The 18,193-nt window shown below is 41.7% G+C and overlaps 1 protein-coding gene across 1 annotated transcript; it reads left to right on the top strand.

Annotated features, from left to right (window-relative positions):
* The first annotated feature begins 11,074 nt into the window (after positions 1 to 11,074).
* RPL29 (ribosomal protein L29) lies at positions 11,075 to 16,521 on the top strand. The gene is made up of 4 exons (XM_044656922.1): positions 11,075 to 11,137; positions 12,571 to 12,615; positions 12,863 to 12,927; positions 15,767 to 16,521. The coding sequence occupies exons 2-4, from the start codon at positions 12,579 to 12,581 to the stop codon at positions 16,409 to 16,411; spliced, it is 747 nt and encodes a 248-aa protein (XP_044512857.1). The 5' UTR covers positions 11,075 to 11,137; positions 12,571 to 12,578; the 3' UTR covers positions 16,412 to 16,521.
* Positions 16,522 to 18,193: the final 1,672 nt, after the last annotated feature.

Consider the following 18,193-nt stretch of genomic DNA (forward strand, 5'->3'; position numbering starts at 1 on the left):
CAGTCATCTCTTCATTTCCCAAGGTTGAGCTCCTCTGTAGTGGACATTATTATGCCTCAAACCAGTACCTGCCTGCTACTCTCTTCAGCTTCCTTTTATATGTTGTCTTCCCTCGCTAGATTGTAAACTCCCTGAGGGCAGGGACTACTTTTCTTTTTCATATTTCATCCCCAGCATATATTAGATGCTTAATATTTATTGACTGACAAGACTAGAAAGTGCTGTCAAATTAGGAAGGCTTCTTAGAAAAAAAAAGTCATCTTATTCGGTCCAAATGCTATTCCTTCTCTCTTTATTTCCATCCATCTCTACATCACCTAACATTGGGTCAGAGATTTAGAATGAAAAAAAGGGATCATCTGGTCCAACTTCCTCATTTTACAGGTCCATAAATTTGAGTCAGAAGAGGACTTAAGTGACATTAAGAGACGTAAGCAGGAATTCTGAGAATGAAAAAAAAGTTCATTTGGTAAAGAACAGTGATCATGAACCCACAAATACAATTCCTGATTTGATTCCTGATTTCCACTCCATTGATGCTCCCAAGGCTCCTCAAGAGCTGTGCTCTCTCTCTTACCAGACTGACAGTAGTGCTAAAAAGCTCATCTTCCTCCCCACCAGCGTCCCTGAGGTGCTCCTTAGCCCTGGAATGAGAATGGAGAGACCTCAGAGGTACCTTCCTCATCCTCTCTTATCTTTGGTTTAAGCCTTCTCCAGCTCTCAGAGTAGTTCCAATCCTACCTCTGGAGAGCTAGAGGTAAAGGGTTTTAGATCAAAGAATTGGAGCTGCCAGGGGCCTTAGAAGTCAATCAAATCTACTGAACTAAAGAGAAGTTAAATTTTAAAATATTTAAAGTATGAGAGAGAGAGAGAGAGAGAGAGAGAGAGAGAGAGAGAGAGAGAGAGATGAAATGATTGGCCCAAGGTCACACACATAGCTAGAAAGTATTTGAGGCCAAATTTGAACCCAGACATCCCATCTCTAGGCCCAGTACTCCATCCATTGTGCCACCTAGCTGCCCTTTCCTTCTCCTTTTATCAGTGTCTCTGTCTCTTAATTCATCCTTCCTTGTCTTCCTGTACTTTCAGGATTTTTATTGTTTGGGGAGCCTAGAAAAAAAAATTATCTTTACCTATTCAAATTTCCTTTCCCTAGGAAGGATTGATTTAATCTGATAAAGACCAGTAAGACCAAAAGTTAGCAGAGTACTTTGCACATAATACATTTAGGTAATGCTTATTTATGATTAATTGATTGGACTGGAAGACTGGTTCTTTCTTGCCTGAGGATGTGGAGGCTGGAGTCTGGTTAGGGAGATAATTCACCCAGACCTGGGAAACTCAACCCTGTCTCCTTCCCCAAGGGCCCTTCCCCATCATACCAATACACTTCCAACAAGGGAACACTTCTCAGTTTTATTGATCTCCAGATTCACAAGATGCTGGCTGAAACTAGCCTAGCTTCAGAGTCTACCCCTGCAGGATTTACAGCCAAAGCTTGGCCCCAGGAAGGGAGATTCTCTCATAAGCCTGAGCTTGGGAGTTTAGTTCTAAGCACTGGGGAGAATGGGCATTATCCACTAGGCTGGTCCAAGAAGGCTTCCTAGGGATGTGGCTTTGAAGTGAGAATCATCTTGTTCAGATCATTTAGAAAACTACCTTCCCCATTCCTATTCAGAATGGACAAAATCTCCTCCACCCTTCAGATTACCTTGAACTACAAGTATTGTTTCTGAATCTTATTCTTTGTCTGTGAGGAGACCCTGGAAAACATGGTGGGAGGTGGTGGAGGGAAAGAAAGAGAGAACAAAGGCTGTTATTGATCTCTCCCACCCCAAATCCCAACCCTAGACTATCACAATTCACAATCAAAAGACTTCACCTCAACCCTTTCATCAGACGTATAGGGAAAGAGAAGCCCAATGTAAGAAAGTGACCACCTCAAGCTTATCCTGATGGGCAACAGCAGAACTGAGAGTAGAAAGCAGGTCCCTCGTGGCCAAACCCTGGTCTTTTAGCAGGCTCCTATGGTCAGTTAGTGGACCATTTCCTCCCCTTGGGAATAAGGGTGCTCTGGTCTCAGCACTGGGGAAGTAGAAGATGTCTGGGAGAGATGAGGAACATTCAAGACCATAGGAAGGAAGCCTGACTCCTTCAAAATCTGTTACAGTCCATTAAAAAGCCTGTGGTTTGTGGGAAGTGGGCTGTCAGGAAAGGCTTTTTGGCCACAGCAGGATGGAGATGGGTTCTGAAGGACACACACAGTAAAGAACAGGGTCAGAATCAAGGATGGAGACAAAAGAGATAGAGACACAGAAAGGGTCAGAGGTATATTGTGGATACTGTGCCTGGAACAGGGAGGGAATGAGAGAAACAGAACCAGAATCAGGGACAGGGTAGAAAGGGAAATGCAACAAGGTAGCAGAGACAACTAGAGAGAAACAGAGACAGAAAGAGCATTTATTAAGCCCTTGCTATATGCTAGACACAGATATGGAGCCTGCCTTACACTGCTCAGCTGCTAGCTTTATGAAAAACCTGACCTAGAAAAAGGAGACCACTGCTCTAGGCGCAGAGGAAAGTCTGGACTATCCTGGGATCCCAGAGGCCAGAGAGACAGTTACACAAAGCCAGCTCCTAGAAGCTTGGAACCTAAAAGGGAGTGGATGGGAGTTCCATTCCTGGCCCAACAGTGCCACCAAGTGAGGAAACCAGAGCATGGATGACCCCTACCTGGCAGTTTCTATCTCCCTGTGCTGCATCTACTCCACTGGGGAAAGGACTTAACCTCCAGTCTCACACTGGGAACTCCCTAAAGACAAGACTGAGAATGTCTCCTCAGACTGGAGATCCCCTGAGAATCACAGAATCTTAAATCTCAAAGCTTCGATTTGGATCAAAGCATACTATCTTTCACATCAATATATTTATAGTTTGATTTTGGGGTTTTGTTTATATATGAGTGTGCTCTTACAATAATGACCAATAAAAAAGTGTGTTGTACATGATGATAAAAACTAAATTTAAGTCATTCACCCATTCTGAATTTATCTTGGTGTAGGATGTCAGATGTTGATATAAACCTAATCTCTCCCATATTGTTTTCCAATTTTCCCAGCAGTTTTTGTCAAATAGTGGATTTTTGTCCCAAAAATTGGGCTCTTTGGGTTTATCATAGACTGTCTTGCTGACGTCACTTACCCCAAGTCTATTCCATTGATCCTCCCTTCTGTCTCTTAGCCAGTACCATATTGTTTTTTTTTTAATTTAAACATTTATTAATATTCATTTTTAACATGGTTACATGATTCATGCTCCTACTTTCCCCTTCACCCCCCCCCCCGCACTCCCCCCACCCATGGCCGATGCACATTTCCACTGGTTTTATCATGTGTCCTTGATCAAGACCTATTTCCAAATTGTTGGTAGTTGCATTGGTGTGGTAGTTTCGAGTCCACATCCTCAATCATGTCCACCCCGACCCATGTGTTCAAGCAGTTGCTTTTCTTATATGTTTCCTCTCCTGCAGTCCTTCCTCTGAATGTGGGTAGCGTCTTTACCATAAATCCCTCAGAGCTGTCTTGTGTCACTGCATTGCTGCTGGTACAGAGGTCCATTACATTCGATTTTACCACAGTATATCAGTCTCTGTGTACAATGTTCTTCTGGCTCTGCTCCTTTCGCTCTGCATCAGTTCCTGGAGGTCTCTCCAGTTCGCCTGGAACTTCTCCAGTTTATTATTCCTTTTAGCACAATAGTATTCCATCACCCGCATATACCACAGTTTGTTCAGCCATTCCCCAATTGAAGGACATACCCTCCTTTTCCAGGTTTTTGCCACCACAAAAAGCGCAGCTATAAATATTTTCATGCAAGTCTGTTTATCTATGATCTCTTTGGGGTACAAACCCAGCAATGGTATGGCTGGATCAAAGGGCAGGCATTCTTTTATAGCCCTTTGAGCATGATTCCAAATTGCCAGCCAGAATGGTTGGATCAGTTCACAGCTCCACCAGCAATGCATCAATGTCCCAATTTTGCCACATCCCCTCCAGCATTCATTACTCTCTCCTGTTGTCATTTTAGCCAATCTGAGGTGATACCTTCGAGTTGTTCTGATTTGTATTTCTCTAATTATTAGAGATTTGGAACACTTTCTCATGTGCTTATTGATACTTTTGATTTCTTTACCTGAAAATTGCCTATTCATGTCTCTTGCCCATTTATCAATTGGGGAATGGCTTGATTTTTTATACAATTGCTTTAACTCCTTGTATATTTGAGTAATTAGACCCCTGTCAGAGTTTTTCGTTACAAAGATTTTTTCCCAATTTGTTGTTTCCCTTCTGATTTTGACTACATTGTTTTTGTTTGTACAAAAGCTTTTTAGTTTAATATAATCAAAACCATTTAATTTACATTTTGTAATTTTCTCTAACTCTTGCTTGGTTTTAAAGTCTTTCCTTTCCCAGAGATCTGACAAGTATACTATTCTGTGTTCACTTAACTTATTTATAGTTTCCCTCTTTATATTCAAGTCATTCACCCATTCTGAATTTATCTTGGTGTAGGGTGTAAGATGTTGATCTAGACCTAATCTCTCCCATATTGTTTTCCAAATTTCCCAGCAGTTTTTGTCAAATAGTGGATTCATGTCCCAAAAGTTGGGCTCTTTGGGTTTATCATACACTGTCTTGCTGATGTCATTTACCCCAAGTCTATTCCACTGATTCTCCTCTCTATCTCTTAGCCAGTACCATATTGTTTTGATGACTGCTGCTTTAGAGTATAGTTTAATATCTGGTACTGCTAGGCTACTTTCCTTCACGGTTTTTTTTTCATTATTTCCCTTGATATTCTTGATCTTTAGTTCTTCCAAATGAACTTTGTTATAGTTTTTTCTAATTCAGTAAAAAAGTTCAGAATGGGTGAGTGACTTGAATATAAAGAAGGAAACTGTAAGTAAATTAAGTGATGTAATGGGGATAATTTGAGGAATAGTATACTTGTCAGATCTATGGGAAAGGAAAGATTTTAAAGCCAAGCAAGAGTTAGAAAAAATTACAAAATGTAAAACAAATAATTTTGATTATATTAAATTAAAAAGGTTTTGTGCAAACAAAAACAATGCAACCAAAATCAGAAGGGAAACAACAGAGAAAAAATCTTTATAACAAAAAATTCTGACAGAGGTCTATTTACTCAAATATACAAGGAGTTAAAGCAATTGTATAAAAAATCAAGCCATTCCCCAATTGATAAATGGGCAAGGGACATGAATCGGCAATTTTCAGATAAAGAAATCAAAACTATCAATAAGCACATGAGAAGGTGTTCTAAATCTCTAATAATTAGAGAAATGCAAATCAGAACAACTCGAAGGTATCACCTCAGATTGGCTAAAATGACAACAGGGGAGAGTAATGAATGCTGGAGGGGATGTGGCAAAATTGGGACATTAATGCATTGCTGGTGGAGTTGTGAACTGATCCAACCATTCTGGCTGGCAATTTGGAGCTATGCCCAAAGGGCTATAAAAGATTGCCTGCCCTTTGATCCAGCCATACCATTGTTGGGTTTGTACCCCAAAAAGATCATAGATAAAAAGACTTGTACAAAAATATTTATAGCCACGCTTTTTGTGGTAGCAAAAAACTGGAAAATGAGGGTATGACCTTCAACTGGGGAAGGTCTGAACAAATTGTGATATATGCTGGTGATGGAATACTATTGTGCTCAAAGGAATAATGAACTGGAGGAATTCCATGTGAACTGGAAAGACCTCCAGGAATTGATGCAGAGTGAAAGGAGCAGAGCCAGAAGAACATTATACACAGAGTCTGATACACTGTGGTACAATTGAACATAATGCACTTCTGTACTAGCAGCAATGCAATGACCCAGGACAATTCTTAGGGTTTTATGGAAAAGAATGCTACCCACATTCAGAGGAAGAACTACAGAAGTGGAAACACTGAAGAAAAACAACTCTTGAACACATGGGTTGATACAGACATGATTGGAGATGTAGACTAGAAATGACCACACCAAAGCAACTATCAATAATATGGAAATAGGTCTTGATAGATGACACATGTTAAAACCAGTGGAAATGTACATCGGCTAATGGGGGGGGGGGTATAAGGGGAAAGTAAGAACATGAATCATGTAACCATGGAAATTTTTTTCTAAAAAATAAAAAAAAATTAATTAAATAAACTAAATTTAAAAAAAAAAGTTGTCTGGTCCAAATCCTACCCTAAAAGAATTCTAATATAATTAACATACTATATTATGATAGGATAGGATAGGATATGGTGTGATGCAATATGATTATAATATAATATATAACAGACTTGTGAACATTCAGCTTGGTCTCAGGGTGAGAGAATTCACTAGGTCTGAAATCTGCCTAAATCCTACTTTTGGACCAATTGATTCCCTAACATTACTCCTAAATTACTTCATTGCAAGTTCCATTATTCCTGGGTCTTCCTTCCCAGTCAAATAAAACAAATCAAATTCCTTTTCTACTAGTCAGCCCTTTAAATACTTGAAAACATCAATCATTTGCCCCTGTTCCCTCACATTCTGCCAGATATCCTCAAGTTTTGTCTTCTCAGGGCAAGCATCCTCATATGATATGGATTTAAGGCTCTTCACCACTCTGTTCCCTTTGGATACTTTCCAGATTACTATTATCCTTCTTAAACTATCATACCTGGAACTATAAATGACACTCCAAACAGGCTGTTGTTTGTCCTTTGTTTCAAAGAAGACCAATGACATATGCTGGGTGATGTCCTGACTTGTGAGTGAGTTGTTGAGAATCTCACAAAGGCGGAGTCTCACAAAGTTGTCAACCTCACTCTCTTCCAAAGTCATCCAAGTCTGGTGGCAAAAACAAAAGTCAAGATGACTGGTGATGGCCTGAGATTCAATGGATAGCCTTGGCACCTTCCAAGTCTAACCAGGTTCTAAGTTCTACACTGTACCTGCTTCAGTAGCCTTCTTAGAACAAATTGTTCTCATCTCACATGCTTGGGGTAGACATCCATCTAAGTCACCAATGGGTTTGAGAATCAGTGGCTATCCTCGACTTGGTTTAGCCCATCTGCTGAGACAGTTTTACCAGGGTGTAGTTGCTTCACTTGCCAGAGTTTCTTGGAGCCACAGGTAAGAGTTAGGTGACATCAAAAGTGGATGAACAGCCCTGAAAATGGCTCAGTAAGCCCTCACACCAGAGGTGCTAGTCTTCTCTGAACACCCTTGACCAAAATAGTAGAGAGAATATCACCTCTTTAATTTATTTTTTATTTTTTAAGAAAACTATGGAGGGGCAGCTAGGTGGCTCAGTGGATTGAGAGCAAAGCCTGGAGATGAGAGGTCCTGGATTCAAATCTGACTTCAGACACTTGCTAGCCATGTGATCCTGGGCAAGTCACTTAGCCCTCATTGCCCAGTCCTTACCACCACTGCCTTAGAACCCATACATAGTATTAATTCTAGGATGGAAGGTAAGGGTTGTTAAAAAAAAAGGGGGGGGGGGACAGCTAGGTGGCTGATGGATAAAGAACCAGGCCCAAAAACAGGAGATCTTAGGTTCAAATCTGGCCTCAGATACTTCCTGTGTGAACTTGGGCAAGTCATTTAACTCCCATTGCCTATCCCTTACCACTTTTCTGCCTTAGAACCAACACACAGTATTAATTCTAAGACAGAAAGTCGTTTTCAAAAAAACTGTTTTAATTTCAACTAAAAAAAGGAAAGAAATGATGAAAGGGGTAGAGAAACCTGGGAAGACTTGTATGAACTGATACAAAGTGAAATGAATGGAACCAAGAGAATAATGTATATGATAACAATTTTGTAAAGACAAACCATTTTGAAAGACATAAGGGTTCTGATCAACACAATAACCAAGCACAGTTCCAGAGGACTCGTGCTGAAACATGCTCCCAGTAGGGAGATGGTGGACTCAAAATGTAAATTTGCATGACCTGGTCCAGCCAGCCTGGAGGAAGGCTGGAAGCTGGAGTGCCTTCCAAATTCCAAGAGATTTTATGGGACCAGGTGACATGACCAACCAGGAGGCATATAGTTTAGGCACTGAGGGATAGAATCGATAAAACACTTATGGACTCACCATGAGTTGCCTTAAAGTGAAAAATAGAGATTTGTTTGATTTGACAAAGAAAGAGTCTCACAACTGAGCTCATTGTACAACCAATTGTGCAACCACCAATTAAAAACAATGGAAAGCCTAAATAGGCTATAAGCACTTGATGCTTCAGAGATGGAAGAGTTATATGCTACCTGGTGATGCTCCAGCTCTGGTACCCAGAAAAGAGAACAGTGACAAACACCACCTGCTGGAGGAAAACTAAACAACATTGGGAAACAGCAAAACTAAGCCAAAATCATTACTTCTTGTCAGACCTAGAATATCTGTTGGGAACGGAGGTCAATGTAAGAAGCAAGGATGGGAGCTAAATTGCTAGTGGAAACACATTTCGGCATAGAACAGTGGAGGAGTGAATCTCTACCTTCACCGTCATCAAAGCCCTAAAACCGGCCAGCTCTAGAAATCATTTGGTCTGTATAGGTTTCTTCTTTTTTTTTTTTTAACTCTTACTTAGAGTTAAAACAGAAGGGCAAGAATTAAATAATTGAGGTTACTTGATTTATCCAGGATCACACAGCTAGGAAATATATGAGGCCAGATTTAACTCAGATCCTTCCCACTCTGGGCCTGGTGCTCTACTGACTGAGCCACCCAGTTGTCTCCTCTATATAGAATTTTTTCTTTCTTTTTTTTTTTAAATAAAAACTCTTACCTTTCATCTTAGAATCAATAATATGTATTAGTTCCAAGGCAGAAGAGCCGTTGAAGGCTAGACAAATGGGAGGGTACGAGATACAAGCCGTTTAATGTTTTATGTTGAAATGCTTTCTAAGCCTGAGTAATTTGAAACTGAGCTGGTGGCTATCCTTCAGGAAGTAATAAATTAATGTTTCCAGATCCCACTTGGATGGGGACAAGTCAGAAAAATTTGAGGTCTTCAAAGCTTATGCAGATCCTTTAGTAATAATGGAACTTGAGGCAGCCACGGAACATCTAAGTAGAAATATTGATTCTTAAATTACAAACTCTTTGACTGGAGGAACTGTTATTTAACTGAATGTAAAATTATCTGGTGCATTGTAAGTACTTAATGTTTATTGCATTTTATTTGAATAGGGAAAGGGAATGTGAATTTATAAAGCTCTTACTATATGCCAGGCACTGTGCTAAGAGCTTTTCAAATACCACCTCATTTGATTCTCACAACAACTTAAAGGGTAGATGCTATTATTATTCCCACTTTACAGCTGAGGAAAATGAGGCAAAGAGGTTAAATGACTTGGCCAAGGTCACACAGCTAATGAGTATCTGAGGCCAAATTTTTAACTCAGTTCTTCCTCACTCCAAATCTGACTCTCAGTTCATTGTGCCACCTATCTACCTCTAAGGTAACTAGAAATGTGGACCTAGAGTTCCACACTGTTCTTCTAAAGAAAAGTGACATTTATGTAGAAAGAATAATAGCATCATCAAATCTGCCCAATCCCTTTAGGGAATAGGGGATAAGATAGATAGATAGATAGATAGATAGATAGATAGATAGATAGATAGATAGATAGATAGACAGACAGATAGATAGATCAGTAATATAAATGAAGTGGAAAGAAGATGAAAGGAATTTTCTAGCCCCAAACTCCACAATCCACCAGGCTCAAGGAGTGACAGCGGAGGCAGTTAAAATCTTCACCACAGATATCAATTTCTTCATCTGGAAAATGAAGATGAAAATTAGAGCAGCTTCATTTATTCCTCATTAAGATTCTACTGTTGGGGGCAGTAGGTGGCTCAGTGGATTGAAAGCCAGGCTAGAGACTGGAGGTCCTGCATTCAAATCAAACCTCAGCTACTTTCTAGCTGTGTGACCCTGGGCAAATCATTTAACCCCCATTGCCTAGCCCTTACCCCTCTTCTGCCTTGGCACCAACACAGTATTGATTCTAAAACTAAAGGTAAGAAATTGTTTTAGTGATCCTTACTGTGGTAGGTGCTTGAATAGGACACAGCCCATTCCAGCATGGAATTTACATGTTATGGGATTTCTAGCTCTGACATTCTTTTATATTTCTGGGATTAGTCTCAGCAGAAAGAGTAAGCAAATTCTAATCCTGTTTTGCAGCTTTTGATAAAGGGGAAGACATGTCAAACTCAACTGAAAAGTGAATTTTGGATTCTTTGTGGATTTCAACTGTCGGTGGGTTCTACAACTAAGAGTAAGAGGTCAGTGAGATTTAAGGGAGGCCCTGAAGAAAGGTGGAAGATGGAGATTCCTACATTCTCCCAGAATGATGCCTTCTTAGGTACTTTCTGACTTTGAAAGCTGAAAGAGAATGACACGTATTAAACCAAGTATAGCCTGTCAGGTACGGGAAAGATCTTGGAAAGTAGAACAGAGAATGTCATCACCAGCAACATCGGTGCTTTCTTGTTAGCATCTCATTTCTCGGATGGGGAAAACCAAGGCAGGCTCTAGCCCTGCCTCTAGACCACGAGCTGTCAGGCCTAGGGAAAGGTCTTCCAGGACACCTGATCCAAACCCTTGTTTAGCAGATGGGGAAACTGAGGACCAGCTAGGCTCGTGGACTGCGAGCTGAAATGGGTCCGCCAAAGCCAATTTGCACATTTTACAAGTGGGAAAACGGAGATTAGGAGAGGTTCGGCCAGTCTCCCAATATCATGCAGCCGGTTAGTGTCTGAGGCAGGATTCAACTCACAAGTAAACCCTTCCACTTTACACCGAAGACAGGAAAGGCTAAGGACTAGGGAGCCAAGGGCGGGGTCGGCTTCCGGGTTTTCTGAGTCCGCGGCTCAATTAGGTCCCCCGGCGGAAGAGTGCCGTCAGGAACCTTTTTTCCAGGAACCTTTCTACTCGAGAGTCAGGACTACGGGAGGAATGTCTTTCCTGTGGACCTTCCTCCCACGCGGCCCTTATTTCCCACACTGCTCCGCGTTTCTTTCCTCTTTCTCTCTCTCTTTCTCTTCCGGTCTGTGGAGTACCTGTTAGCGCAGGCTTCGGTAAGAGGCTTTGGGAGGTAGTATCCGGCGCCATCCGTGGCCTGGATGGGTCATAGGGGAAGTTTGCTTATCGTTCTGGGACAGTGGAAGAATTCTCAGAGCCGGCGATAGGGATGGGAGGCGGGGATCGGACCGGGACGGGGCAGGGGGTCATACCTGAGTATGGGCCTGGTCGGAGAGTCGATGGAGGCTTGGGCCTGGGATTGGTGAGAGGCCCGGGCTGGGTACCGTTGCGAGATGGATAGAGCCTGTAGGGAGGGCGAGGTTCAGGGACCAAAGCATCGAGGAGAAAAGTTAAGAGTGAACTGGGCTGTGTCTCGGCGGGATTTGGAGAGAACTCGGGCCCGATGAAAGGAATCAGAGTGGGAAAGGGTTAGGAGGCCATGCAGGGCACTGGCTGAGCGCCCTGTTCGCGGGACTTAGAGCTTGGAAGACTGCAGGGTCCAGCCTTGCCTATCTCTAGATAATACAACCATTGCTCTGCGCACTGGGGGCCCGATTACAGCAAGCCCAGTATTCCTGTCCACGGGAAGCTGCTTCTCAAATACTTGGAAGTTTTCTCTAACAAAATTTCCAATTTTTTCACCATTCTGTTTCAGGGTTGTTAGAGGCACAAAAGAGAACCTTTGAAGCCCCATAATGATATTGTACCTTTTTATTTTAACCCTGATCTCCTACCCAAGAATCAATACAATGAATTGGTTCCTAGGCAGAAGAACCGGAAGGACTAGTTAATGTAATTGGGTAATGGGAATTAAGTGACTTGCCCAGGGTCCCATTTGAACCCAGGATCTCCCATCTCCAGCTCTGCTTTCTATCTACTGAGTTATTTAGTACTTCCCAGTTGTGCCTGTTTTTATAAGCAGACTGTAATTGGGCAGTGTCATTTCCAAAGTGTGGTGCCCAAAATTGATCACAGTACTCCATTAACTTTTTGATGGCCATGCTCTATTAGTGTCTAATTTCTTATGTATGAATTGTCTTTGATTTTTCCTCCCATCTAGTACTTAACATTTTTTTTAAAATCTCAATTAAATTTTAGCTGACTAGATTGTGAGGCTTGACTGAAAAAAGGCAATATCAATAAATAAACATCTATTAATCACTTAGAGTGCAGTACTAACAGCTGGGGATAATCAAAAAGGCAAAAGCGAGTCCTTGCCCTAGTGAAGCTTACAGTCAAATAGGAGGAACAACATTTAGACAAATTCAAGATAAATAGGAAATAACCAGGAGGGCATAAGAATGAAGGCTTCCAGAAGATGTAGTTTTAGTTGGAACTAGACTTGAAGTTGGGAGGTATGAATTCAAATCCTTCATAATGAGCTTATGCAAAAAAATGAAAGGATTGGGCCTTATGAAATCATAGATCCATGGAAATACGTTTAGCTCGTTATCCTGATCTTAAAATCTTTCTTACTTCTTCCTTACAGGTGTAAAGATGGCTAAGTCTAAGAACCACACCACCCACAACCAATGTAAGTACTGCAGACATCTGACTGGGCCACCCTCATAAATGAAAGGTAGCCTATGGTATAACTGGATTAAGCAATAAGACCATTTATCTACTGTATTTGGACAATGCTAACATCAGAGCCTTTTTTCCCATCTTAAATAACTTCTATTTATCTAAATGTAGAATCCTGTAACCATGGGAGGTCATTACTGTTTGCTGTGTAAAATCAAACTGCCTGGTACTGATTTTTTTTTTCCCTTTGTCTATAGCACGAAAATGGCACAGAAATGGCATCAAGAAACCTAGGTCACAGAGATACGAGTCTCTGAAAGGGGTGAGTGTATATGTACTCTGGATTGAATATGGTTCATTGGTTTGATTCCTTCTAAGGCCAATTTTGTGACATAGCTTTATGCCCATTGCCTATTTGAGATCCTTCTAGCCATCTCACCTTCAAAATATGGGGAGGCTGCTACTCTGTGATGAATGAGAGGCTTCTCTAGAAATGTTAATCCCTTTAGGAGTTTAGACCATACTGAGATAGAAGGTTCTGTGATACATCAGCAAGAATGTTAGCACTGGAAGCAAGCACGCAGATTCAGTCTGAGACCTTGGGTGAATTACTTAACTTTTCTGGACCTAAATTTCTTTACCTATAAAATGTGGAGTTAAACTAGATGGCCTCTAGGTTTCTCTCTATGATCTGTGATCTTCTGCAGAACATATCTGTAGGTGGGAAACACTTGCCTACCCTGATGGAATTCGGTCTTAGAGAAGACAAGATGTGCACAGCACTGCGTTCTATATATAACAGGGGCTTGACAAAAGCTTGAATTAAATAGATTATTATTAAATTAAATAGATGGCATCAACTTGTTCCCATAGTATAGTTAAATGTGTAGCCCAGGTGTGCTACTGTTGGGACCAGAGACCATCCATAACATAGACTTGTTAATAATTGGGTTGCATGAGCTTCAAATGATTTATTCACTGCAAAGGTATATAAAAGGCAGCTTTTGTTGCCACCTTTGAGTGGCAGTCATTTAGTTAAATATCCCTAATTTGTTAAATCCTTTTAAGTCCTAAATTCCCTTTCCCCTATCCATTGAAAAGTTAAAAGGGACAGGAGGGGGGGAGGGGTGGCGGCGCAGTTAGGTGGATCGAGAACCAGGCCCTAGGAGGTCCTGGGTTCAAATCTGGCCTCAGACACTTCCTACCTATGTGACCCTGGGCAAGTCACTTGCCTAGCCCTTACCACTCTTCTGCCTTGGAACCAATACACAGTACTGATTCTAAGACAGAAGGTAAGGATTTAAAAAAGAAAGAAGTTGAAAAAATATGATATTTATGCATTTGAATATGCAAAACATTTCTTTACTAGCCGTGTAAGAAAAACAAAGGGAAAAATATGTACTAAAATCTGCATTCTTGGGTCTACCAGTTCTCTATCTGAAAGAAGTTGATTTTTTTTTAGTCCTTTGGAACTGTGATGGATTGTTGTACTGATCAGGTACTAAATCATAGATAACATTATTGCTGTTGTGTACAGGGTTCTCCTGGTTCTGTTCACTTTGCATCAGTTCACATAAGTCTTCTGAGATTTTTCTGAAATCATCTCCTTTGTCATTACCATAGCACAATAGTATTCCATCACAATGATATACCATAACTTATTCAATCATTCCTCAATTGATGGGCATTATCTCAGACTAATTCTTTACCACCACAAGAGCTTCTAAAAAATGTTTTTGTGCATATAGATCCTCTTCCCTTCCCCCCTCCCCCCCCTTTTTTCCCCTCTCTCTTTGGGGTGCAGATATGATAGGATAGCTGGGTCAGTATGTATGCACAGTTTTATAGCACACTGTTCCAAATAGTTCTCTAGAACGGTTGAATGTTAATACAAAATCTGGAAGTCTAGAGATTTTTAATCATTAATAGAAAAGAAAAGGTGAGAGAGGAAATAGATCCTTTCTAAAGAAAGGATTAATATATAGGCTCTATTTAGTTCGATATTCTACAGCAGCCCGGGCAGTCATTCTCATTAAGTGTAGAAGTAGAAACACCTCATACTTTACAACTTTGACTGACACCAAGTATTGGGGTGAGGCTGTTTTTCCTCACATGTGGACTAATTCCCATATCTCTTCTAACATTTATCATTCTCCTTTTCTGTCATCTGTCAGTCTGATAGGTGTGACATACCTCAAGAATTATTTTAATCTGCATTTGTCTAAATTTTTTTTTAACCTTGACTTATCTTAGAATCGATATTATGCATTGGTTCCAAGGCAGAAGAATGGTAAGGGCTAGGCAATGGGGATGAAGTGACTTGCCCAACGTCTCATAGCTAGGAAGTAGGAAGCCAGATTTGAGCCCAGGACTTCACAACTATGGACCTGGCTAGATAAGTTGGAATTGAGCTGGGGAAATTTGAACTGAGTCCTGAAAGTAAGAAGGGAAATTTAAGAGTCAAAGGTGAAAAAGAACATTTCAGGCTTGAGGGACCGATGATACAAAGGCATGGAGATAGTGAAATCAATGAGAAAGGGAGGCTGCAAGAATATTAGAAAATACTAAGAGGATAGATTACTGTTTTGAATGCCAAGCAGAACACTTGATGCTAGATCCTGAATTTAAGGAAATCTCTATGGCCGCCAGTCAGAGTGAGAAGAGAGTTAGTTAGGCTGTTGCATTTTGCATTAGATAGTAAAGTAGGGATGAGAGTCAGAACTGAGAGAAGAGAATTTATGATACTATGAAGGTCTGATCTGGTGATGGTCACTAAAAGACAGGTGATGTCTTGACAGCAGCAGGGTATTTGGGGAGAAGAATGAGTTCTGCTTTGGAGAGGTTATATTGGAGATGTTCAGAAGGTAACTTGATGCAGCACTGGAATTCCAGAGAGAAAGTAGGCCTGGATCGAATATATAGAAATGATCATTGAATTCATGGGAGCTGCTAAGCCATTCAGAGATTTGAGGGAGCATCCATGGTTGTTGAGTGCGGTATGGATGAAGGTATCCAGCTAAATCAGCAGAGTAGTCAGATAAGAGCTGGGAGAGAACAAGGTCACAAACCTAGGGAGGAAAGGACTATGGATTTGATGATTACAGCAGCTTGGGGCCTTCTGCCCAGAGTCAAAATATTAAAAGACATTGCTTCTGTTCCAGGTTGATCCCAAGTTTCTGAGAAACATGCGCTTTGCCAAGAAACACAACAAGAAGGGACTGAAGAAGATGCAGGCCAACAACGCCAAAGCCATCAAGGCCCGGGCAGAGGCCATTAAGGCTCTGAGCACCAAGGCCTCCAAGGCCAAGCTCCTCAGGCCCAAGATCTCCAAGGCCAGTGCCCGGCGTGCTGGCCACAAGATGGCCACCAAGCGTCCAGGCCCAAGGGTTGGCATCAAACGTCCAGGCTCCAAAATCACAAAGCCTGACTCCAAGGTTGCCAGAACCACTGACCCCAAGAATGCCAAGCCCACTGACCCCAAGGCTGCCAAGCCCACTGATCCCAAGGCCGCCAAGTCCACTGCCCCCAAGGTCACCAAGTCTGACTCCAAGATCAAGTCTGACCCCAAGGCCACCAAATCTGGCTCCAAGGCTACTAAATCTGATACCAAGGTCACTAAGGCTACCAAGTCTGACACCAAGGTCACCAAGTCCGATCCCAAAGCAGCCAAGGCCACCAAATCTGATTCTAAGGTTACAAAGCCCAGCGATGCCAAGGCTGCTAAGCCTGCTGAGTCCACTGACTCTAAGGGCGCCAAACCAAAAGATGCTGGGGCTAAAGCTTCTAGTCCCAAGCCTTCAAAGTAGATGCTTCAGGACAGAAGGACTTGTTTAAACCCTAAACCACCACTTTTTCTCAGCCAGGGTATGATTATTCACTATTTTGTACAAATAAAGGAAATGGTGAGTCAAAAGAACCATTCGCCTTCGTGTTGTCAGATCTAGGGGTGGAATTAGGGAGCTGTCACTAGAGGGCTTGAAGGTTTTCTAAACACTTTTCTTCATATTAATACCTTAAAGGAGATAAAAGTTATCACCATTTTGTAGATGAGGTTGAGCCCCCCAGGACTTATGTAGATAATCGGTGGATAGGCTGGTATGAATCCTGGCTTCACCACTAAACTACTGATTTTGACTTGAATTTCTTCAACTATAAAATGTGAGTGATTTAGACTGGATAAGGACATTTCAAGCTTCAAATACATAGTTCATTGTAATGATCTCAAATCAGATTGGGAGCTAGAAGCTTTTAAAAGATGGGTGCAGAAAGAGATGAGGGAAAACCATACAAAGGAACATCCAATTGAGGGGGCCAACAGAAAACAGGTGGTCTTAGTGAGAAGAGTACTAGATTTGATGTCCAAGGACTTGGTTTTGTGTTCTGTGTCACCTTAAGTGATCATATCCTCATCTATACCAATCCTTCATCTTCATCAAGGTTAGAGTAGCTGATCCATCAAGTCCTTCCCAGGTATCTAAAGCAATCAGAACCTTAGGTAGCTATGGTTTTGAGTTGTTCTAATTCCATACCAATCTCAATTCAGGTTCAGGGATCCTGTTCCTGCTTTGCTTAGTCCCATAAGCAGTGGAGAAACATTGAACAAGAATTGTACCATCACAAAAGTCTGGTATAATTACAATGTCACTTTCTCTATCATGAATCAAATTTAGATGAGCTCTAAGGTTGCTTCTAAAAACCCATGAAATCTGCCCTGAGTCATTTCTTAGTGGCTGTTGGGGCTGTAAAGTTTCGCTTTGCATGCTTCCTGAGAAGGGAAGCTGACTGTCCAGGGAAAGAGGGAGCAAGCTAGGAGACTGTTATGTAACTATTTACTCCTCCATGGCCAATGTCCGGGAAAGTTCTGAAGAAGAATGCAGAGACTTGGTGTTCTAGTCTTGAACATTAACTCCAAATGTGTCACTAAGTCATCAGAGTGAATTTTGTGACTTTCTATCACCAGTCCTTGCACCTGTCTTCTCAAATCTGGGGAGATTTTGAATCAGAAGTGGTAATACTCATGCCCCTGTTGGTCCAAAACCCCCAAGAGTCCAAAAGAAGTTAGGGTCTGGGGAAAACTAAGGATTCTCATGGGATGGTACCGGAAGACTTCCTTGGGTCCCTGCTTTCTCTGAGGCAGCTAGTAGTGAGTTGAAAGGCATGTGGCTGAGGGGGCTGTTAATTTGGATAGGATTTGTACTGTGGACTGAGGGTGGCACTCCTTTTGGGTGGGGATGATAGTGGAGGAAACCTGAGGCTTGGGCCCTTGAACTCAAATGTGTCCTGGGGACTTGGCTCAAAGAAACCTAATAGTTCCCTTTTGTAGGAAACCACTAATCCTGGTCCCCCACCTAGCAGCTTCACCTCTGAGCACAGATGACCTGTGTGTATCTGCCCTCAGGGTAGGCTGCTCTACTCAGATCCAGGACCAAGCAAATGCAAAGGTCTGGGCTGAAACCAGGCTGCCTCACACATACTACCCTCTGTCCCAGGCCCCTTGGTGTTTTGTTAGTTGATTCTTAAGTTTATTTTTTACCATCTTGTGCCAGGAATCCTGGAAGAAGCATCTGTGCCTTTTGTCTTCCAGAGAG

The sequence above is a fragment of the Gracilinanus agilis genome, chromosome 1 (genome assembly GCF_016433145.1).
Source record: "Gracilinanus agilis isolate LMUSP501 chromosome 1, AgileGrace, whole genome shotgun sequence".
Taxonomy (NCBI): domain Eukaryota; kingdom Metazoa; phylum Chordata; class Mammalia; order Didelphimorphia; family Didelphidae; genus Gracilinanus; species Gracilinanus agilis.